This window comes from Diaphorina citri, unplaced genomic scaffold (assembly GCF_000475195.1).
Source record: "Diaphorina citri unplaced genomic scaffold, Diaci psyllid genome assembly version 1.1 scaffold967, whole genome shotgun sequence".
Classification (NCBI taxonomy): domain Eukaryota; kingdom Metazoa; phylum Arthropoda; class Insecta; order Hemiptera; family Psyllidae; genus Diaphorina; species Diaphorina citri.
The window spans coordinates 34,094-58,588 of NW_007378398.1; the positions used below are offsets into that span (position 1 = coordinate 34,094).

The 24,495-nt window shown below is 38.8% G+C and overlaps 3 protein-coding genes across 4 annotated transcripts in view; 1 reads left to right on the forward strand and 2 right to left on the reverse strand.

The window, feature by feature from the left end:
* Positions 1-4,133, forward strand: part of LOC103513407 (tubulin alpha-4A chain-like) — an 8,631-nt gene extending 4,498 nt beyond the window's left edge. The window contains exons 5-7 of the mRNA XM_026826611.1: positions 2,233-2,392; positions 3,113-3,306; positions 3,680-4,133. Coding sequence (XP_026682412.1) covers positions 2,233-2,392; positions 3,113-3,306; positions 3,680-3,973 — 648 coding nt within the window. The 3' untranslated portion in view covers positions 3,974-4,133. The remainder of the gene's footprint in view (positions 1-2,232; positions 2,393-3,112; positions 3,307-3,679) is intronic.
* An 18-nt stretch (positions 4,134-4,151) lies between these two features.
* Positions 4,152-18,294, reverse strand: LOC103513399 (beta-mannosidase). Of its 2 annotated transcripts, XM_026826610.1 has the most exons (9): positions 18,150-18,294; positions 16,012-16,202; positions 15,463-15,734; positions 14,932-15,079; positions 11,050-11,264; positions 5,856-5,933; positions 5,612-5,722; positions 4,686-4,908; positions 4,152-4,269 (listed from the first exon to the last, which is right to left on the reverse strand). In XM_026826610.1, exons 3-9 carry the CDS (start codon positions 15,577-15,579, stop codon positions 4,247-4,249), a joined length of 915 nt encoding a protein of 304 aa, XP_026682411.1. In that variant the 5' UTR covers positions 15,580-15,734; positions 16,012-16,202; positions 18,150-18,294; the 3' UTR covers positions 4,152-4,246. The 2 variants fall into 2 exon arrangements, with proteins under 2 accessions (XP_026682411.1, XP_026682410.1); XM_026826609.1 differs by lacking the exon at positions 5,612-5,722 and having other exon boundaries at positions 5,745-5,933.
* On the reverse strand, positions 18,180-24,495 carry LOC113469131 (beta-mannosidase-like; the record flags this gene model as incomplete). The annotated part of the gene is given in 7 exon segments (XM_026826605.1): positions 18,180-18,350; positions 18,489-18,604; positions 18,734-18,890; positions 19,866-19,958; positions 21,778-21,929; positions 22,463-22,612; positions 24,318-24,495. Coding segments are annotated over 7 exon segments (948 nt in total).

Below are 24,495 nucleotides of genomic sequence, written 5' to 3' on the forward strand. Positions count from 1 at the left end.
CTCTCTCTCTCTTAACTTACACTTTTCCAATTCTTAAGCTTTGTTTTTTCTCCATTTCAGTCTGTCTCTTTATTTCCTCATCCGTCCTTCTCTTTTATTATTTTTTTTTCTATTCTCTCTTTTTTTAGATCATCTTTCTCTTTTCATCTCACCCTCTTCGTTGAATTTTCTCCTTCTCATTACGTCCCTTTTCTTTTCCTTTCTTTCTCCTCGTCCATTTTGTTGAATTGAAGACCGATCATCAATAATGTGCTAAGTGCCAAAAATATAAAATTTTTTTTTCTATTCTCTCTTTTTTTAGATCATCTTTCTCTTTTCATCTCACCCTCTTTGTTGAATTTTCTCCTTCTCATTACGTTCCTTTTCTTTTCCTTTCTTTCTCCTCGTCCATTTTGTTGAATTGAAGACCGATCATCAATAATGTGCTAAGTGCCAAAAATATAAAATTTGAGTTAGGTACAGATTCACGTTCCATGTACCAGTGAACATACGCTGTAAAACGCGCTAAGCTCCACAACGTTCCAAAAAAAAATTTAAAAAAATCCCGAAAGATGGGGGTAGTGGTATGTGCCCGTGGTAAACCAGGAAGAAAAACCTCATTATCTCAGTTTGAACTTTTTGGCACTTAGCACATTATTATGTACCAGTGAACATACGCTGTAAAACGCGCTAAGCTCCACAACGTTCCAAAATTTTTTTTAAAAAAATCCCGAAAGATGGGGGTAGTGGTATGTGCCCGTGGTAAACCAGGAAGAAAAACCTAATTATCTCAGTTTGAACTTTTTGGCACTTAGCACATTATTGATGATCGGTCTTCAATTCTTTCTTTTTACCGTCCTCTTTGCCTTTTCCTCTGTGGTCCTCTTAGTTTTATGTCCTCCTTCTTCTTACAGTATTTCTCTCTCCCTCTCTGTTGATTTCTCTTTTTATTTTTCACTCCTCTTTTTCTTTCTCTTCCTCTTGTCCTCTCTGTTGAATTCTCTACCCTCATTCTTTCCATCCTCATACTTCGTCTTCCTAACACACACTTTCTCTTCCTCTTGTCCTCTCTGTTGAATTCTCTACCCTCATTCTTTCCATCCTCATACTTCGTCTTCCTAACACACACTTCTCTTTTTATTTTTCACTCCTCTTTTTCTTTCTCTTCCTCTTGTCCTCTCCGTTGAATTCTCTACCCTCATTCTTTCCATCCTCATACTTCGTCTTCCTAACACACATTGTATTTTTCCTTGGGTTTCTCCACATCCCTACTATGGCGGATTTAGCAGGGGGAAAGTTATCAGAATCAGGACGTATTTATTAGGTACCTACATGGTCTAATAGGGCGCGATGTGTTCCACATCCCTTACAAACGAGTGGTTTTTGGACAAGTCAAATAAATTTCCTTCCTGGGCCTCTAATCTACAGGGTGTTTCTAGCCGCTGTGTCCAACCAGTCTCTAAGCATACTAAAAGGTCAACAACACATTTCAACATAAATCCGTAGTCCCCAGCCTTAGGGCTATATAAACCTTACACAAACGTAGTCCCCAGCCTTGGGGCTATGAGTAAATCTAACACAAACCTAATTCAACATGCGGTTTAGGTAAATCTCACAACTACCTCGTCACACTTCCTAAATATATCTATCATTTCTGAATAGCTTTTCATTTTATTCAACCTTAAAGTTGTGTCACATATCTGAAGCCGTCAATCGATCGTTGATCGACGAGGTGAATCTATGTTGTCGAGGCAGTGTACGGTTTCAGTCGATGGCGTCGACTATGTGTGGACACAGCTTAACACTGAACCTCTATATAGACCTTACACAAACGTAGTCCCCAGCCTTGGGGCTATGAGTAAATCTAACACAAACCTAATTCAACATGCGGTTTAGGTAAATCTCACACACATATCTGAAGCCGTCAATCGATCGTCGATCGACGAGGTGAATCTATGTTGTCGAGGCAGTGTACGGTTTCAGTCGATGGCGTCGACTATGTGTGGACACAGCTTAACACTGAACGCCTTGGGGCTATGAGTAAATCTAACACAAACCTAATTCAACATGCGGTTTAGGTAAATCTCACTCAAACGTTGGGTCATAAATTGACGGTGCAACATGATTGTACAAATTTACCATTCCTGGCAAGCCTAAGGCTCGGGGCTATCCCCTACATTATTTAGGAATAGAGAGGTAACTTGTGTCATCGAGAGACCCGCCTATCAGAACCTCAACCATCTGACATCTCAGGTGATGTCGTCCATAACCGCCTCGTTACGATTTGAGGGCGCCCTCAACGTGGACCTGTCCGAATTCCAAACCAACCTGGTACCCTTCCCAAGAATTCACTTTCCCCTGGCAGCTTTCTCCCCGATCTCGACTTGCACGAAGACAATACACGAAAATCTAGGTAAGCACAAAACACAGATTTCATTTTCTACTTTATAAAACGTCAAATTTCTTTGCATTGATGCTTATAAGGATTTTTCCCCACAAACTTCTGAATTCCAAACCAACCTGGTACCCTTCCCCAGAATCCACTTTCCCCTGGCAGCTTTCTCCCCGATATCGACTTGCACGAAGACAATACACGAAAATCTAGGTCAGCACAAAACACAGATTTCATTTTCTACTTTATAAAACGTCAAATTTCTTTGCATTGATGCTTATAAGGATTTTTCCCCACAAACTTCCCGATACAAGATGCCATAAAAGGAAAAGAAAAATCTCCATGAAAGCGTTTGGGACTTGGGGGATCATTGTTGGATTTTCAAAAGGTTTTTGGCTGTTTTAAGATAACTTTCGACTTCAGACTGTTTCGAGTGTTTCTTAGACCAATCAACGTAGACATACAACAAGGGCTTTTTGGGTTGAATGTAGTCCAAATTTGAGACATGCCTTAAGCATATTACGAAACCATGTAACTTTTATTTGATTTCCTCAGGGGTGACTAATCTGCCCCAGGCATTGCACTAAACCATTTATCCTTCATTAGTTCCCCCCAGGGGTGACTAATCTGCCCCAGGCATTACACTAAACCATTTATTCTTCATTTCCCCAGGGGTGGCTGAGATGACGGCGGAGTATGCCCCAGGCATTACACTAAACCATTTATTCTTCATTTCCCCAGGGGTGGCTGAGATGACGGCGGAGTGTTTCCATCCGGGCAATCAGCTGGTCAAATGTAACGTCACCAATCACAAGTACATGGCATGCTGTCTTCTATACAGAGGTGATGTCACGCCTCAGGAGGTGAACTATGCCCTCAACAAGGTCAAAACGAAGAACATACAGTTCGTGGACTGGTGTCCCACGGGATTCAAGGTGGGTCAATTATTTGGGACTGAATTTAAACAGGTTTATTATCATGTATACTTTTTTCTCTCTCTCCTTCGAGTTAAATTTCCAGAGGCTCTCATAAAATACAGCGATTACCAATTGTTTTATTGGCGGATTCAAAGGAGAAACGAGGTAAAAGGAAAGGACGGAGAAATGTTTAATTGTGTTAAGTATATTTAAATGCTTGTCACAAATACCGTTCCCCAATTATTACACATAGATCAATTTTATGGCTTCACCTGGACTCGAACCACCAACCTCCAGATCCAAAGTCCTACACGTTAACCACTGCACCACTGAGGTTGGTTAAGAGAAACGAGGTACTTGACGCTTTAAGCAAACCCTTTCTTTCACACAGGTCGGAATCAACAAACAGAAACCGTCCGTGATAGCAGGCGGCGACATGGCACCCTCTAATAAACTAGTAACCATGCTGACCAATACGACAGCTATGGCAGAGGCTTGGTCCAAACTGAACAAGAAGTTCGAGCTCATGTTCGAAAAACGCGCGTTTGTTCATTGGTACCTTTCCGAGGGAATGGAGGAAGATGATTTTATAGATGCCCGAGACAATTTGCTGCAACTTGAACTGGACTATATCGATGTGGCCACAGACACAGCTGATGAAATCCTGGAGGACGATGACAGTTGAACGGCGAAAGACACACTCAGATCCAAAGTAACCCGACTCCAATGACAATTACACTAACAATTTTACAACTGTGATGCCGACAAGCATTTTTAAAAGTATAAAATTTATTAAATACATTTTAATCTTCCAAGGAAATACAAAGCATGTTTAAGTACCTTCATATTGCTCGGTTTTGATCTTTCTTTAGAATGACCAGGATCAGCTTTCCCATAGTGATATCTTTCTTGTTCCAAGATCGATAATTTTCCCAACAAGCACATCAAATGGAAGTGGTTACGACTTGTGATCATTGAATACTGAAACACAACAACGAGAGTAGGTACAGCTATTTTAGTAAAGTTCAATCAATAATAAATATCCTAATGCATAAGTATTACATCAACTATAAGTCGGTAGACGCTTTTGAATCGTTCTTTTTTCTTGGGGCTATATTTCTGTACTAACCTTAAGACGGTATGGATTATTCTTATATTAGGAAGCAAAAAGTCCAATTTCCTTGCGTTTACTTTAAAACAACTTACCCTGAATCCTGATGGACATAAATATCCTAATGCATGAGTATTACATCAACTATAAGTCGATAGACGCTTTTGAATTGTTCTTTTTTCTTGGGGCTATGATATTTCTGTACTAACCTTATGACGGTATGGATTATGCTTATATTAGGAAGCAAAAAGTCCAATTTCCTTGCGTTTACTTTAAAACAACTTACCCTGAATCCTGATGGAGTGTTGTAGTTCTTGTGGCGTCACACCAGGTACTGTACATTTAATAATATGATCCTCTGCTATCATATGAAACCCATTGTCTGAAAAATACACCAACGTCTCGTCCACTCTAGGAAGGTCCAATTCTAGCCACACAAACAGGGCAATGTTGTCTGATTTCAAGTGAATCTCGTATTGATCTGATTGGAGCTGCCTGATTGACTTTATCTGAGAATGGAAAATAAAAGAAAATTTGCAGATTCCAAATAACCATAATAGTCCTTTTGAACTCCTGCGCATGAGCAGAAACCAAAATTTAAACGATAAACGACAATCAATAGTTCTCATTTTACTCTCAATGCTTAAATTGGGAGTAGGTACAATTACAATTGCCAAAACTTTATTTGAAAGTATAAATTACAAATATAAACGCCCAAACTTGGAGTTCAAATCCTGATGACCCCTTTGGGAATTTACGATTGACCAAAGGTTGAATGCGTAAAGCTTGAATAATGCTAGAAAGTTAGAAGAATGGCCTATTTTAAGGGTAAGCAAAAGAAATACAAAAATAAATTTGTAGGACCAATAGTCACTACCTATTGAAGAGTTCTTCAGCTTACCGTAACATTTGCAGGTTTCATTAGTTTGAATGCTCGTCTCAATGAGGTTGGGAACAAGAAGTTATCATGAGTTACAGGCTTTTCAGCCGAATCTGTTACGGTAGTTCTTATGAAGATCATATAAACGCCCAAACTTGGAGGTCAAATCCTGATGACCCCTTTGGGAATTTACGATTGACCAAAAGTTGAATGCGTAAAGCTTGAATAATGCTAGAAAGTTAGAAGAATGGCCTATTTTAAAGGTAAGCAAAAGAGATACAAAAATAAATTTGTAGGACCAATAGTCACTATTGAAGAGTTCTTCAGCTTACCGTAACATTTGCAGGTTTCATTAGTTTGGATGCTCGTCTCAATGAGGTTGGGAACAAGAAGTTATCATGAGTTACAGGCTTTTCAGTCGAATCTGTTACGGTAGTTCTTATGTTGAAGAGTCCTTCAGCTTACCGTAACATTTGCAGGTTTCATTACTTTGGATGCTCGTCTCAATGAGGTTGGGAACAAGAAGTTATCATGAGTTACAGGCTTTTCAGCCGAATCTGTTACGGTAGTTCTTATGAAGATTTCATCGAGAGTATAGCCCTTGATTTCAGCCGTCATGGGAAGTATCCAAGCTATTTCTGAGCATGCTTTTTTCTGGAAAACGAAAAATGTGAAAGACGGTTTCGAATAATATCGTATTCCATAGGAGTTGTACTTTAAATAGATGCACATATTGCACATGGAAAACCCAGCTATAAATACCTACCAATGAGAAAGTATTGGATTTAATCCAAACTTTTAGAGCGAAGTTTTCGGTCACCCAACGTCTTAGGATAACTTTTGAAGTAACCTTCTGGAATACACTCATCTTGCAGGTATAATGTACATTGTTCATTCTGTCTTAATTGCACTCCAAAGTCAATTATTTTGTGGGTGGGCAGGAATTGAGGTGGGTTTCAGAGTCCAATGACAAAGTTTAGGGGACATTATTACCAGGAGTCATGAGAAATTTTCATTATTTTTATACAGTCAAAAATTGGGTAATATCGTGTAAAAAAAAACTGCACCTATGAATAGTTCCCAACTTACTATCTCCATACAACGGACATCTTGTAGAGTTAAATACAACTCATTAATCTCGTTTCAAACTATGATTCCAGAGTCAGTGTTATTACTCGCTAAACATATGTACATGCTATCCTTAACTTTTAATACAAAAACTTTCTAAAGCAAACGTCTTACTAATTTTCCATAACAAATTAAAACTTGGCAAGGTACATGCTATCCTTAACTTTTAATACAAAAACTTTCTAAAACAAACGTCTTACTAATTTTCCATAACAAATTAAAACTTGGCAAGGTATGATCGAATCGTCTGCACGTAAAGTTCGCGATATTCTTCAAAATACAATGATTCATTCCAAGAGGTCGAATACCTGAAATTTGACCAATCACATAGTGTGTTAACAAACTGTGAAGATTTATGTTGTGTTAAGTATCTATCGTTCTATCAAATATGAAAGTTCTGTTTAGATTTTTTTTTTTTTTTTTTTTTTTTTTTTTTGTGTTTTTAATAATTAAGGAACAAAAAATGTGAAAGACGGTTTCGAATAATATCGTATTCCATAGGAGTTGTAGTTTGTTTTAAACCATGTACTTTAAATAGATGCACATGGAAAACCCAGCTATAAATACCTACCAATGAGAAAGTATTGGATTCAATCCAAACTTTTAGAGCGAAGTTTTCGGTCACCCAACGTCTTAGGATAACTTTTGAAGTAACCTTCTGGAATACACTCATCTTGTAGATATCTATAATATACATTGTTCATTCTGTCTTAATTGCACTCCAAAGTCAATTATTTTGTGGGTGGTCCAATGACAAAGTTTAGGGGACATTATTACCAGGAGTCATGAGAAATTTTCATTCTTTTTATACAGTCAAAAATTGGGTAATATCGTGTAAAAAACTACACCTATGAATAGTTCCCAACTTACTATCTCCATACAACGGATCATATGGGTTGTCCGCGATGAAATTCTCTTTCTCCGATAGTTTGCCATTTGAGGGACTCGAAGTAACGTACTCTCGAGTAGGATCCTCTTTCGTAACTATGGATCGAATCGTCTGCACGTAAAGTTCGCGATATTCTTCAAAATACAATGACTCATTCCAAGAGGTCGAATACCTGAAATTTGACCGATCGCATAGTGTGTTAACAAACAGTGAAGATTTATGTTGTGTTAAGTATTTATCGTTCTATCAAATATGAAAGTTCTGTTTAGAATTTTTTTTGTGGTAAACAAAACCCATTTGCCTGATGATTTTTTTTCGCGATGTAAAACAATCAAAATTAATCAAAGAAAATATTAAAACGAAGAGAATTTAGTTACAAAATTAGGACAATGAAACTCGCATACCTTGAAAAATTACTGGAAATATACAAACATTTGTAACGAAAACCCAAGTACCATGACAATACTGAGCATTCTGTTCCACCTAACCCCTCACATTTTAATTTTATGATTATAATCTTTTTTAAAGTAATGATTATAAAAACTACTTTTTTAAAAAGTAATTATAATAAAAACTACTTTACCGTGGAGATTAGCTCATTACACGCTAGACATCATTGTACCTACACACAATTACACTTATCCCTCTTTATAACACAACTACACTATCCCTCTATTCATGATACTACGTTATAGAAACGCGAGAAACTGCATATCCTGCATATAAACTGGTCAATTATTAAAAACGAATCCCAATGGAGCCATGCTCCCCAGTTATCATTTCCCGCGGAATGAGTTTTCTTTTGTTCTTCATTTCTTCTAGAGATGTATAAAGAGTGAGTGAGTTATGAGAAAGAACGACTCTTTTTAGTGGACTACTCAATCAGTCAGATCTTAACATTCCTCACTCTCAGCGAATCAATGACTCAGATCTTAGCTTCAACACCCTATAACTATAAAGTGTTGAAGAGTGAGTTTCATGTTTTAAGATCTATCTCAGTAAATGAGTAGTTCACTTAAAAGAGTCGTTCTTTTTATGACTCACTTAACATCCTTATGGATGCAGGGTAGGTTTCACCAACCTTTTTTTTAGCCCCTAACAGCCGTTTAGCTTAACAGCCCTCTTGAGTCTATACAAATCAAATGGAACTTAACAGGCCTTCTAGGGGATGAAAAAATGTTGGTGAAATCCAACAGGCTACACGACTTATTTAACAACAACATCCTTATGGATGCAGGGTAGGTTTCACCAACCTTTTTTTCAGCCCCTAACAGCCGTTTAGCTTAACAGCCCTCTTGAGCCTATACAAATCAAATGGAACTCAACAGGCCTTCTAGGGGATGAAAAAATGTTGGTGAAATCCAACAGGCTACACGACTTATATCTTATCTGTATGTTTTTTTTTGTTGGTAGTTTCATGTTTTAAGATCTATTTCAGTAAATGAGTAGTTCACTTAAAAGAGTCGTTCTTTTTATGACTCACTCACTTACTATTTACCAATGTCTGATTTTTTCCGTTTCTGTCTTATCTGTATGTTTTTTGTTGGTACTCACTTGTTCTTTCAAGTAGGGTTTGACGTCGAAGAAATACTCCACAAACATATTGGAAGTGTTGCCCAGGAAACGACCGTTGATGTAGATCGAAGAAATTGTGTCCACGCCGGATAATACAAGCACTTGGTATTCGGTTTGCGACTCTTTCGGTACTGTTGAATAGATATGTGAAGAGTGAGTGAATGTTATGTAGATTGTTAGAAAGAATGATATACTGGGAAACGAAAATTTTCGCTAATCGAAACTAGCTATTTTGTAATGAATACAAATATTTAGTTTTCTCTTGAACAATGGGTCTGATTGGGTCATTGAGGGCCGAGTAGGGGCCCTTATTGTGAAAGAGTTCTATAGTTCACTAAATTACTTGTAGTACAGCAAACCTGTTGTACAATCAGGTCTTTAGTGAGTTATCTTGTGTGAAACGAAACGAACAACTTTAAAAAGATAAACAGGGTGAAACAGAAGTCACCTGACCGTCTCGTCTGTATTGTTTATGTACTTAAGCTGATATACCTGAATATCCCTTAAAGGGTACCTAGTGTTGACTTGAAGGCCAGTTTTCGAAATATAAGCATAGGAATACAGTCCCTCAGATGAAAATTACCTTTTGGTACAGGGTGAAACAGAAGTCACCTGACCGTCTCGTCTGTATTGTTTATGTATTTAAGCTGATATTCCTGAATATCCTTTAAAGGGTACCTAGTGTTGACTTGAAGGCCAGTTTTCGAAATATAAGCATAGGAATACAGTCCCTCAGATGAAAATTACCTTTTGGTGGATGTTCAGAAATATCAGCATTTGTGTACCTTTCAGCATTTAGGTTGAAATCAATGTCAATTCAAAAGGTAATTGCTAGTGAACAAATAAATCGGTAGGTAATTGCTAGTGAACAAATAAAGTGAAAGTATAATCTGTCTAGTGAACCAATAGATGTCCATTAAAGTCAACTTTATTCTTGAGCTGTGTACACAGAGTCCACACATAGTCGGCCGTCGACTACGTGTGGACATAGCTTTATTATTAACAGTGAAACCTCCGAATAACGGACACTCTTGGTCCCACAGGTTTTGTCCGCTATTGGAAGGTGAATTTTGCGTTATCCTGTATCCTACATTGGTGCCTTTAGGACACAAAAACCAGCTGTTCGATAGCTTTATTATTAACAGTGAAACCTCCGAATAACGGACACTCTTGGTTCCACAGGTTTTGTCCGCTATTGGAAGGTGAATTTTGCGTTATCCTGTATCCTACATTGGTGCCTTTAGGACACAAAAACCAGCTGGGTGTTAGATGTGAAACTTTGTTGGATCATGAATAAGAAGAAGAAGAAGAAGAAGAAGAAGAAGAAGAAGAAGAAAAAGAAGGTGCAAAGCAGAGAAGTTTTCTGAACAAAACTCAAGTTATTGAAACACTTGAAGGAGAAGTTTTTGCCCTTATTAGAAATTTTCTCTATGAGTAGATAGGCGAGCGCTGGACTGGATTTGAGGTTCTTTGAAATGTTAACACTTGCTTTGAAACTTTCTCTCAAAGGTGCAAAGCAGAGGGAGAGGTAGGAAGTTTTCTGAACAAAACTCAAGTTATTGAAACACTTGAAGGAGAAGTTTTTGCCCTTATTTGAAATTTTCTCTATGAGTAGATAGGCGAGCGCTGGACTGGATTTGAGGTTCTTTGAAATGTTAACACTTGCTTTGAAACTTTCTCTCACTCACTCCTGTTTCTATTTGTTGCTAGTAGGTTTATAAATTCGATTCCCGCCCTGGCGGATTTTATTCTGAACGGATAATGTTCGTTGTCGGAACGGCTGGCTTTCTACTATATTGTCTTCCTTCTTTCTTCCACTTAGGAACGATAAGACCTTAACAGTTACAGTTCCCTCTATCAAGTAGATATTATTTTACCTTACTCCTGTTTCTATTTGTTGCTAGTAGGTTTATAAATTCGATCCCCGCCCTGGCGGATTTTATTCTGAACGGATAATGTTCGTTGTCGGAACGGCTGGTTTTCTCCTATATTGTCTTCCTTCTTTCTTCCATTTAGGAACGATAAGACCTTAACAGTTACTGTTCCCTCTATCAAGTAGATATTATTTTACCTAGTTTGTGAGTACTTGTACAAAGTTCTGTATCCGTAAAAGCGTATTTTTATCAAACCTAAAAAAAAAAAGACCATCAAAAAAGTTTATAAATTAGATTCACTCACCACAGTGTAAGATTTCTTCAGGTGTTTGATTGGAGCCATCGAGTTCCACCGGTAGATATACACATGTAGAACCACATCATCTATGTTGGTCAGATTATCATTGACCAAGGTCAACGTCAAATTATTCGACGGCAGTGAGAGAGTGGGAGAAATAATGAAGGGGGCGAAGAATTTGACCGAGTAGAAGTGCAGCATTTTCCACCGACCACTGAACTCTGAAAACAAAAAAAGTTAATTGTTCTCGGAACGGCTGGCTTTCTCCTATCCTATCTCTTTCAAGAATTTGGACAACTTAACAGTCAAAATATCCAGAAATCTGTCACTTTTTATTTTATTTTAATTTAGGTGCTTTAATACTTCATTAATTTTTATTTTATTTTAATTTAGGTGCTTTAATACTTCATTGTCCTTCGCACGAAGGTTAAAAAAAGTGAAATAATTTTCACCCAAAAAAGTAAAAAAAAAAAAACACTTTTCTCCTTGCTTGCCTCCCATTTCTCCCCTTGTCTTCACTTCTTTCCACTCTGCTTCATTCTATCTCTCCCCATTTTTCAGAAAATAATTTCCATGAACATCGTCGTCAAGTGTTTAAAAGTATTTTTTGAACCGCGCGACATCATTAGAGCAGAACACCACGAAAGTTAACTTCCCACCGTATTATTATCCTTTCCTTTTGCTAGTCGAGAAGGGAGAATGGAGGGGGAAATGGGAAAAGTGAGAGAGGATGCGAAAAGGGAGAAAGGATGGGAAAAGTGAGAAAGGATGAGATATGGGAAAAGTGAGAAAGGATGCGAAAAGGGAGAAAGGATGTGAAAAGGAAGAAAGGATGCGAAAAGGAAGAAAGGATGGGAAAAGGAAGAAAGGATGGGAAAAGGGAAAATGGAGAAAGGATGGGAGAAGGAGAAATGGGGAGAAAGGATGGGAAAAGTAAAAGTGAGAAAGGATAGGAAATGGGAGAAAGGATGGAAGAAGGGGGAAAATGGGAGCGGGAAAAACTGAGGGAAAATTTTGGGGGAGAAATATAATATCATTTTTATTTCTTCTTCCTCCCTTTTCTTCCTCTTCTCATCTCCAACTTCTTCTTTTCCTTCTTCTCTCCCTCTCCTTTTTTGCCTGGATCCAGGTCCTAGAAGATAAAGTTCTTTCCAGAGTTTTCTAAAAAAAAAAAAACTCCCCCGCCTATACTAAATGACCACCACCCAAAATCTTCTCACCTCGTCCAAAGTATCTGCACTTGAGTGAGCCGAGGAAAAGGTAAGGCTTACAACTATCAACAATGTCACCAGTGAGTTTGTCAAACAGCTTATCACCCCCTCTTTCCGCCACTTTTCCTTCATCCCTTCCTTTCTCCCTCTCTGCTTTTTCTTTTATTTCTTCCCGTTTTCTCCTTTAATTCTTTTTCTTAACTCCTTCCTCTCCTCTGTTTTCTTTGCAGTGAGTTTGTCAAAACAGCTTATCACCCACTCTTTCCGCCACTTTTCCTTCATCCCTTCCTTTCTCCCTCTCTGCTTTTTCTTTTATTTCTTCCCATTTTCTCCTTTAATTCTTTTTCTTAACTCCTTCCTCTCTTCAGTTTTCTTTCCATTGCTCCCTCTGTCTCTCCTTTAATTCTTATTCTTAACTCCTTCCTCTCTCCTTTTCCTCTTTATCCTTCCTCTCCTCTGTTTTCTTTTCATTGCTCCCTCTGTCTCTCCTTTAATTCTTATTCTTAACTCCTTCCTCTCTCCTTTTCCTCTTTATCCTTCCTCTCCTAACTTTTCTTGTTTTCTTTTCATTGCTCCCTCTGTCTCTCCTTTAATTCTTATTCCTAACTCCTTCCTCTCTCCTTTTCCTCTTTATCCTTCCTCTCCTAACTTTTCTTTTCATTCTTCCCTCTCTCTGCTTTCATTTTTTTATCCCTCCATTTCTCCCTCGTTTTCAATTCATTTTTGTTCACTCCTCATTCTCTCCCTTTTCTCCTTTTCTTCCCTCTACTACTACTCTATCCCCCTTTTTCCTTATTCATTTATAGAGAGGGAAAGGAGGAGGAGGGAGAGAGGGATGGAGCGAGAGAGATAGAGAGAACAAGGGAGGCTTTTTCCTTATTCATTTATAGAGAGGGAAAGGAGGAGGAGGGAGAGAGGGATGGAGCGAGAGAGATAGAGAGAACAAGGGAGGGAACGAAGGAGGGTGTGTGAGAGAGTGATAGAGAGAGGGAGCGAGAGAGCAGAATGCTGAGTGGACTGTGGGAAAATTTCAAATTTTGATTGAATGAAAAGTCAGCCATGCAAATATTTTTCAGTCCTTGACAAGGGAAATATCTCTGGGATTATGTTTGCTAGGAAGTATACTATACAGCGTGGTGCAATTCAGGGCCAAATTTTCGCTATTTAGGGCTATACGGAAAAAAAGATCAAGATCGGTCCGGATGTTATTCAGAGCCAAAGTTCTGCTATTTAGGGCTATACTGGAAAAAAGCTTAAAAGGAGTTCGCAGTTCTCAGAACTTTTCAGAGAGATTCGATAATTTATGTAGATCAAAAGTGTCCCTGGGCCAAGTCTCGAGAAATGTACGGTTCGGACGCTATTTATGGCCAAGTTATGAAATGTACGGTTCAGCCGCCAAAATTATGAAAAGGCTCAAAAGAGTTTCAACATTTCCCATGTCTCCGTCGTATTTTCTCTGAAGGAAAGTCCAAATTTTCCAATGAACACCTTGTATACAAGCGCTGAATAATAGTGTACTCGAGTTTCAAGTTTCAACGTCTAAAATTTCAGGTCACTAAGTCTGAAAGTTCATGTACCTACCGTGTCCTGTGTCCACCACTAGGCCAAATGATTTAGTAACATATTAGAAGAAGGCATTTTGATTGTGTTGGGATACGAATGTTTGTTACAAATTTAATGTCATTCCCCGATCAATACTTCTTGTTGGATTTTGTCACTTGACTTGGACACAAACCACTAGTCTTAACATTCGAAATCCACTACGTCAAGCACTACACCACTAAGGTTTGGCATGTGCATGGATAGCAAAAGAATTATAAATCAACAAAGAGCGTGCAGAAATATTCTAGTCGAACAATAGGATGTTCAAAAAAAAAAGTTGCCACCCCTGGGAATTCGCAAAAATCCGAATACACGTACATATTTCTTTATTTTTAAGGGGAACCTATTTTTAGGGGATCTCAATTTTTCGACACTATCAGGGGCGGTCCCAGAGGGGTCAACTTTAAGTTGCCACCCCTGGGAATTCGCAAAAATCCGAATACACGTATTTCTTTATTTTTAAGGGGAACCTATTTTTAGGGGATCTCAATTTTTCGACACTATCAGGGGCGGTCCCAGAGGGGTCAACTTTAAAATCTTAAATGGGAACCCCCTACTTGTGGTACATCATATCAAAGGTCTTAGAGAACGTAGTACTTTGGTACAAGTTTGAGCTCGATCCGACAACCAAGGGCGGAGTTATGGCCAATTCAAATTTTCATTTTTAAATGTTCTCTCGCCAATAGGGAAAGCAACAAAAATGGGAAATTCATATTGATTAGTGATTTGCGATTCAAATAGGTCCCACTAATGATTCATATTGAGTCCCAAAAATAAAATTTTGAAACATCCATTTTGAACCCCGGAGGCCATCAGGGCCGAAAGTCTAAATTTCATTTTTGAGATCCCCTAAAAATAGGTTCTTCTTGAAAATAAATCCGTGTTTTCGGATTTTTGCGAATTCCAAACGGTTCTCGAATTTTCAGGGGTGGCAACTTTTTTTTTAAACACCCTGAACAAAGATATCCTAGAAGTCCAGCTCAAAGTCCAAAAATAAAGTATAAACTTCCAATAATTTTGTGATTAGTTTTAAATCCCCTACAGTTCCAAAATATAAGCCAAAGGATTTACTTACCTATAGAAGACCAGGAAGGGGCTTGCCACACATCATTCAGCTGCCAATATAGTGCCCCCATAGTAAGACCAGTCCCATCTGGATTCAGAATACTACGATGTCTCCGATACAGTTCCGTTTCGGTTTTAATCGACCATGCCTGGTTTATCTGCAGAATAGAATAGAATATACCTACCTTGTTTTTTTTTTTTTTTTTTTTTTTTTTTTAATTTAAAAATCCCCTCCTTTTTTTTTTTTTTTTTTTTTTTTTTTTTTTGACACTGAGATTACTTATTTTTTAAAGAGGTTTGATAGATGGAACTGTAACTGCTAAGGTCTTATCCTCCCGAAATCGAAGAGAGAAGGAAGACAGGATAATCCGCCCCGGGCGGGAATCGAACCCGTGGCCTACCGCTTACAAGGCAGACGCGCTACCAACCAAGCTAACTGGCAATTTAAACTTTAATGTCATATGAATAAGAAACTTTACTTTTTTTGGCATTGGTAAAATGGCCCTTGGCCCAACCATAAAGCCAGACTTTACTTACTTACCTGTGTATAGTAAATCAGCGTTCGCATACTAGGATCTTCTTTAGGCAAGTCCATCTGGCGTTCGATAAGTAGTACTAAATACACGTTCCCCATTGGTTGATGCTGACGGTGGGTCATGAACGCTGTGGTTAAGTTAGTCAGGTCCTCAGGGCGAGAGACTTGGGCAAGGGCCGAATGAGAGGGCAGAGATTGGAAGCCATACTCAGAACAGAAGCGTGGCACAGGGTAGCTGGATGGGACCCAAGTGTTGACGAAATAGTTGTATGTGTGTGCTGGGAGAGGAATAGGGTTAGTTAGGGCCAGACGCTTCATAATTATTGTCAGAATAAGAATATCTATAATATACATTGTTCATTCTGTCTTAATTGCACTCCAAAGTCAATTATTTTGTGGGTGGGCAGGAATTGAGGTGGGTTTCAGAGTCCAATGACAAAGTTTAGGGGACATTATTACCAGGAGTCATGAGAAATTTTCATTCTTTTTATACAGTCAAAAATTGGGTAATATCGTGTAAAAAAAAACTGCACCTATGAATAGTTCCCAACTTACTATCTCCATACAACGGATCATATGGGTTGTCCGCGATGAAATTCTCTTTCTCCGATAGTTTGCCATTTGAGGGACTCGAAGTAACGTACTCTCGAGTAGGATCCTCTTTCGTAACTATGGATCTAATCGTCTGCACGTAAAGTTCGCGATATTCTTCAAAATACAATGACTCATTCCAAGAGGTCGAATACCTGAAATTTGACCGATCGCATAGTGTGTTAACAAACAGTGAAGATTTATGTTGTGTTAAGTATTTATCGTTCTATCAAATATGAAAGTTCTGTTTAGAATTTTTTTTGTGGTAAACAAAACCCATTTGCCTGATGATTTTTTTTCGCGATGTAAAACAATCAAAATTAATCAAAGAAAATATTAAAACGAAGAGAATTTAGTTACAAAATTAGGACAATGAAACTCGCATACCTTGAAAAATTACTGGAAATATACATACATTTGTAACGAAAACCCAAGTACCATCACAATACTGAGCATTTTGTTCCACCTAACCCCTCACATTTTAATTTTATGATTATAATCTTTTTTAAAGTAATGATTATAAAAACTACTTTTTTAAAAAGTAATTATAATAAAAATTACTTTACCGTGGAGATTAGCTCATTACACGCTAGACATCATTGTACCTATACACAATTACACTTATCCCTCTTTATAACTACACTATCCCTCTATTCATGATACTACGTTATAGAAACGCGAGAAACTGCATATAAACTGGTCAATTATTAAAAACGAATCCCAATGGAGCCATGCTCCCCAGTTATCATTTCCCGTGGAATGAGTTTCCTTTTGTTCTTCATTTCTTCTAGAGATGTATAAAGAGTGAGTGAGTTATGAAAAAGAACGACTCTTTTCAGTGGACTACTCAATCAGTCAGATCTTAACATTCCTAACTCTCAGCGAATCAATGACTCAGAACTAGCTTCAACTATAAGTGTTGAAGAGTGAGTTTCATGTTTTAAGATCTATCTCAGTAAATGAGTAGTTCACTTAAAAGAGTCGTTCTTTTTATGACTCACTCTGTTCTTTTCAGTGAATTACTCTGCCAATGAGCCAGATCCTAAATCCCTCAGGCCGGCCATCTAACCTTAGTAGGCGTCCACAACGGAGCCCCAACCCTATCCTAATCCCTACATTCCCTACCCATTCTAATGAATATAAGCGGTCTCAACTTATTATTGACCATAGCCCCGATCCTCTCTGAAAATTAAGAAACTGAGCTGAGTATTATTTCTGCGAGGGTCGATGGTTTTGTATTGTACATTTTTGATACCAATCTTCCGTTTCTCGTTAGGTTCTGCACTTGAGTTTTCTCGGTCAGGTGTCAGGAGACCACATTAGGCTTTATGAGTATTATGCCCGTTTTACACTATTGTGGTCTCTAAACATGTAATGTTCAACTTGACCTAGCTCATTGACTAAACAATACATACAAAGATTACTTTAATTCCACAGAAGGTTTCATTAAAATAATCATCATTAGATTCATTAGTGTGTGGTTTTTAATCTAAGAACAACTATAACTAGATGGAGAGAGAGAGAGAGAGAGAGAAGAGAGAGAGAGTAGGAGGAAAGTGGAGAGAGAATCATCATCCAAGACAGATTCCACATAAGTGCAGAGTCGAGAAAACTTTGACCCATCGGGAATTGAACTCTTGTAAATGCTAGATCGCGGTTTCGATTACCAAATACATAAGACCTAGTTTAGAGTGCGGGAGTAAAGGGACTTTTCAGTCTCATTTCGCTGTATAACACTTTCACCCCTAAAGGGACAATACGCCCCACAGAAACATGATCTTTAAAATGGGATATATCATCCCAAATCTATCGAAAAAAATCCGTTCCCAGTGTTTTCCAAATGTTTCTTTTGTGATCTAAGACGTCAGTAAAATTCACTTTGCTAAGTAACTTGTCTGGTTTTGTCTCCATATCGATTTCTGTTCGGTAGTCCTAGGAGGACATTAAACTTTGTAGAGGTCTTATATAAAGCCCAAATAATAATGCCTGATCAGAAAAATTGAAAGATTCTTCCTAAAATAAGCCGGGGTGAAAGGGATAAACAATTGAACAGGGTATATTCTATTCTATCTCGAAAAAATAAAGGTTTGTTTCATACTCACCAGTTCTGGCGTAGGGCGACCTCGTTTTCATTATTGCCAGCCCAGATCGCTATGCTCGGATGATTCTGAAGGCGCCTTACTTGCTGCGTTATCTCCGTGGATACAGACTGAAGAAACTCGCCAGTAGTGGGGTAGGTAGCACACGCAAACACACGCAAACATCATGTCTTGCCACACCAGAATGCCGTATTTATCACACAACTGAAAGAAAAGGGCATTCTTATTTGAATCTTTATAAAAATAAAATAATAAAAAAAAACAGTAAAAAGTGAATTCTTAGTTGGTGTTTTTTTTTTTTTTTTTTTTTTTTTTTTTTTTTTTATTGGGGGAATTGAATACCAAAAGGTCGGTTTCTCTGTAAATAGCCATCGGCGATAGCACGATGAATACAACAGTGCCCAATGAAAGACTAAAGTTATTGACAAAAGCTGGGAATTGACTATCAAGTAATTTTCCTCAAAACATCGGGACGCATCATGCTCATTAGACTACTCATTTTGAACTACCCAGGGAGCACTTATGGTTTTAAAGATTTACCATGGAAGCGAGTAGTATCACTCCCCAAATAGTCATATCTTACTCACCTTTATTATTAGGCACTGGATCTTGAACAAGACGAACCGTTCTGAATCCTATGGTCACAGTTTTCGACAGCTTGAAATCTTTGTAAGTGATCAGGACATTCAAATTGTAGAGAGGCTGATCTCCATACCCATTGGGCCACCACAGCTTCACCAAGTTCTGAAAAATAGAAAATAAATTCCGTTCAATTCTCGCCCGGGGCAGATTTTATCCTGAACGGATAAGGTTCGTTCTCGGAACGCCTAGTTTTCTCCTGTCCTGTCTTCCTTCTCTGTCAAACCTCTTGGAAAAAAAACTGCTAGGATGAGCCTGAAAAATCCTTTACAGTTACACAAAACCTGGTCTATGGACGGCTATTCTGGCCAATGTACTTTTTGGGTGATATCAATAAAAAAAGAGATTTTTTAAAGAGGTTTGATAGAGGGAACTGTAACTGCTAAGGTCTTATCATCCCGGAATCGAAGAGAGAAGAAAGACAGGATACGAGAAACTACTAGGATGAGCCTGAAAAATCCTTTACAGTTACACAAAACCTGGTCTATGGATGGCTATTCTGGCCAATGTACTTTCTGGGTGATATCAATTAAAAAAAAAAGATTTTTTAAAGAAGTGTGACAGAGGGAACTGTAACTGCAAAGGTCTTATCATCCCGAAATCGAAAAGAGAAGAAAGACAGGATACGAGAAAACCAGCCGTTCTGAGAACGAACATTATCCGTTCAAGATAAAATCCACCCCGGGCGTTGGAAAAAAAACTGCTAGGATGAGCCTGAAAAATCCTTTACAGTTACATAAAACCTGGTCTATGGACGGCTATTCTGGCCAATGTACTTTCTGGGTGATATCAATAAAAAAAGAGATTTTTTAAAGAGGATTGATAGAGGGAACTGTAACTGCTAAGGTCTTATCGTCCCGAAATCGAAGAAAGACAGGATACGAGAAAACCAGCCGTTCTGAGAACGAACATTATCCGTTCAAGATAAAATCCACCCCGGGCGGGAATCGAACCCGCGACCTAGCGCTTACAAGGCAAACGCGCTACCAACGACGCTAACTAAGCTGGCCAAAAAAAGGGGGGGGGGAAGAATAATTGAACAAATAAATATTTAGAGAAATAAACAATAACCAGAATCACCTTTTTCACAAACATTCGTTTCTTCACGATCACCACATCCTCCTGAGTGTTCGTCTCATCCTTTTTCACCTCCATTGAAGTGAGTTGCCACCCCTGGGAATTCGCAAAAATCCGCATACACGTATTTCTTTATTTTTAAGGGGAACCTATTTTTAGGGGATCTCAATTTTTCGACACTATCAGGGGCGGTCCCAGAGGGGTCAAAAAAAAAAAAAAGTTGCCACCCCTGGGAATTCACAAAAATCCGAATACACGTATTTCTTTATTTTTAAGGGGAACCTATTTTTAGGGGATCTCAATTTTTCGACACTATCAGGGGCGGTCCCAGAGGGGTCAACTTTAAAATCTTAAATGGGAACCCCCTACTTGTGGTAAATCATATCAAAGCTCTTAGAGAACGTAGTAGTACTTTGGTACAAGTTTGAGCTCGATCCGACAACCAAGGGCGGAGTTATGGCCAATTCAAATTTTCATTTTTAAATGTTCTCTCGCCAATAGGGAAAGCAACAAAAATGGGAAATTCATTGATTAGTGATTTGCGATTCAAATAGGTCCCACTAATAATTCATTGGTGGGATTTTCAGGGGTGGCAACTTTTTTTTAAACACCCTGAACAAAGATATCCTAGAAGTCCAGCTCAAACTCCAAAAATGAAGTATAAACTTCCAATAATTTTGTGATTAGTTTAAAATCCCCTACAGTTTCAAAATATAAGCCAAAGGATTTACTTACCTATAGAAGACCAGGAAGGGGCTTGCCACACATCATTCAATTGCCAATAGAGTGCCCCCATAGTAAGACCAGTCCCATCTGGATTCAGAATACTACGATGTCTCCGATACAGTTCCGTTTCGGTTTTAATCGACCATGCCAACGCGTTAACCACTGCACCACTGAGGTTGGCAACCATCAAAATATAGCGCATCCATCCATCAATGTAATATTACAATATTGTGTCAAAATTTTGAGATACGTACTATTGCTCCATCAGCAAAGATACGTAGTATGATGGCTAAGGGACCTGCATAGTGGACAATAGTATTTATCTCCTGCCTATAATAGACAAAGGCTCAACGCGTTAACCACTGCACTGAGGTTGGCAACCATCAAAATATAGCGCATCCATCAATGTAATATTACAATATTGTGTCAAAATTTTGAGATACGTACTATTGCTCCATCAGCAAAGATATGTAGTATGATGGCTAAGGGACCTGCATAGTGGACAATAGTATTTATCTCCTGCCTATAATAGACAATGGCATAGATTGTTATTGCATATAATAGTAGCATAGGGCGTGACGTCATCCTACGAGGTGCTACTGATAATTATAGCCATTACGGACCCTAATTGGGCACCCCAGGAATAGAACACACTCGTACCTTGATTATCCTGCTGGGACAGGACCTGCAAAGTCCCTTTACCCCCCGTACTCTAACCGATAAAAACCTGTAAGAGCTAGGTTCCGGGTTTGATTCCACCTCTCGGGGCGAACTTTATCCTGTTTAAGGTTCGTTCTGGGAACAGCAGCCCATTCTGTCTTTCTTCTCTCTTCCATTTCAGGATAAGACTTCCGTTGTTGAAAGTTCCCTCAATCAAACTTAACAGTTCGTTCTGGGAACAGCAGCCCATTCTGTCTTTTTTCTCTCTTCCATTTCAGGATAAGACTTCCGTTGTTGAAAGTTCCCTCAATCAAACTTAACAACAACAACAACAACATCCTTATGGATGCAGGGTAGGTTTCACCAACCTTTTTTTTAGCCCCTAACAGCCGTTTAGCTTAACAGCCCTCTTGAGTCTATACAAATCAAATGGAACTTAACAGGCCTTCTAGGGGATGAAAAAATGTTGGTGAAATCCAACAGGCTACACGACTTATGTCTTATCTGTATGTTTTTTGTTGGTACTCACTTGTTCTTTCAAGTAGGGTTTGACGTCGAAGAAATACTCTACAAACATATTGGAAGTGTTGCCCAGGAAACGACCGTTGATGTAGATCGAAGATATTGTGTCCACGCCGGATAATACAAGCACTTGGTATTCGGTTTGCGACTCTTTCGGTACTGTTGAATAGATATGTGAAGAGTGAGTGAAAAAAAAAACTGTTCTTTTCAGTGAATTACTCTGCCAATGAGCCAGATCCTAAATCCCTCAGGCCGGCCATCTAACCTTAGTAGGCGTCCACAACGGAGCCCCAACCCTATGCTAATCCCTACCCATTCTAATGAATATAAGCGGTCTCAACTTATTATTGACCATAGCTCCGATCCTCTCTGAAAATTAAGAAACTGAGCTGAGTATTATTTCTGCGAGGGTCGATGGTTTTGTATTGTACATTTTTGATACCAATCCCCGATCCTCTCTGAAAATTAACAAACTGAGCTGAGTATTATTTCTGCGAAGGTCGATGGTTTTGTATTGTACATTTTTGATACCAATCTAACCTCAAAAAATTCAAGTGCATCTAAATAAGCAGGAGGTTCCAAGCTCCGTTATGGACACACCAGACCAGACTAGGGTCAATGGTCCATGGTCTTTTGTCCCCGTTTTGGACGCGTACTCAGATTGTAGTCCAAGCCAGATTATTTTCACTTACCCGTAAAACTAGTTGTGTAGACCCAATCATCATGAGCTACCCAGCGTACATGAACATCATTGAATCTGTAGAATATATCGTGGGGTATCACTTGTGCTGAGATGAGATCTGAATAAATACCACCCGGTACAGAGGCGGGAATGTGAATACCTGCAATACAAACAAACTCAGCTAATTAGGACGATCGCCTGGTAAACAGGAGGACACGGGTTCAATCCCAGCCGAGGTATGGAATTTTATCCTCAATATAATTTGAGAATTTGAGCACAATAATAGTGGTAGCCTACTGCTGGGGTAAAGGGGATTTTCAGTCCTATACGAGTAGTATAAACAAGCACTATTATAATTAGGAAGATAAAATACATGGCAGAGTAGAGGTGTATTTTTCTTTCGAGAAACTGTCCAGTGGATTTTTTTTTTTTAAGAGGTTTGACCGAGGGAACTGTAACTGCTATGGTCTTATCGTCCCGAAATCGAAGAGAGAAGGAAGACAGGATAGGAAAGGTAAAGGGGCTTTTCAGTCCTATACGAGTAGTATAAACAAGCACTATTATAATTAGGAAGATAAAATACATGACAGAGTAGAGGTGTATTTTTCTTTCGAGAAACTGTCCAGTGGATTTTTTTTTTTAAGAGGTTTGACCGAGGGAACTGTAACTGCTATGGTCTTATCGTCCCGAAATCGAAGAGAGAAAGAAGGAAGACAGGATAGGAGAAAGCCAGCCGTTCCGAGAACGAACATTATCCCATCAGGATAAAATCGGCCCCGGGCGGGAATCGAGAACGAACATCATCCGTTCAGGACAAAATCCGCCCCGGGCGGGAATCAAACCAGCGGACTAGCGCTTACAATGCAGACGCGCCAAGCTAACTAAGTAAGGTGGCAAAGTTAAAGGAATAAAAACTCGATAATTTTTCTATTAAATTGCCCCTCTATTAAATGATTCCAGTATAACTCTCAAACGGTTTGACCAAGTTTGATGAAATTTGGCGCACATATTCAACACATGAAGAATCTTTGAGCATACTCGTCGTATGCTAAATAGATAGAGTAATACATACAGCATAGAACATGTCTGACTCATACAATCCTCCTCCCCATACACGAATCATATTGGTGTGACTCAGATATGCTGAATACAGCAGCCGGTTTACAGTAAAGAGATTCGCTGATTGCTCAGGCAAGATGTGGGCAGGGATATAATTGGAACCTTTGGCAAAAATGGGTACATTGTTGACTAGGAAGTAGAACGTGAGACCTGAAATGGAGAAGAGACGTACGGGAGCCTTATAAGAAAACCAAAAGAAAGAAAGGGATTTTTATTGTGTTAAGCATAAACGCTTGTCACAAATGTCTTTCCCCGCTAAATACACTACACTAAAAGCAATAAATTCGCCTTTTTTAAAAAAAGAAGTTTGATAGAGGGAACTGTAACTGCTAAGGTCTTATCATCCCGGAATCGAAGAGAGAAGAAAGACAGGATACGAGAAAAACCAGCCGTTCTGAGAACGAACATTATCCGTTCAAGATAAAATCCACATGTAAATGCCGTTTCTTTGTGTTATTATGCTCCAACTTTGATGCTCACTGCAGCCCGCCGGGAATTGAACCCGGGTCTCCCGCGTGCAAGGCAAGCGCAGTGACCACTACGCCATGGGAGCTGACCAGTTCTATGCGGTTTGAAGTCGTCGCTCTATCGCCACTTCCGTCTACCTGCGCAATTCTCCGTGCGCTATGCTCTACAGAATCAATTACTCAATTAGTACAAATCACTCATCACTTCCGTCTACCTGCGCAATTCTCCATGCGCTATGCTCTACAGAATCAATTACTCAATTAGTACAAATCACTCACTTTTGTTTGCATTGGTAACAGTCCATTCTGCCTTTGACAAGTCAAGATTGCGACATGAATACTCCTTCAAGCCAGAAACCAGGAAGAAAGCACTCAGAACTTTCAACATATTGAAAACACTCTATAGTTCACTGTTGTTAAAATGTTCACATTGTTCACGGTAACATAGTTATTTAGT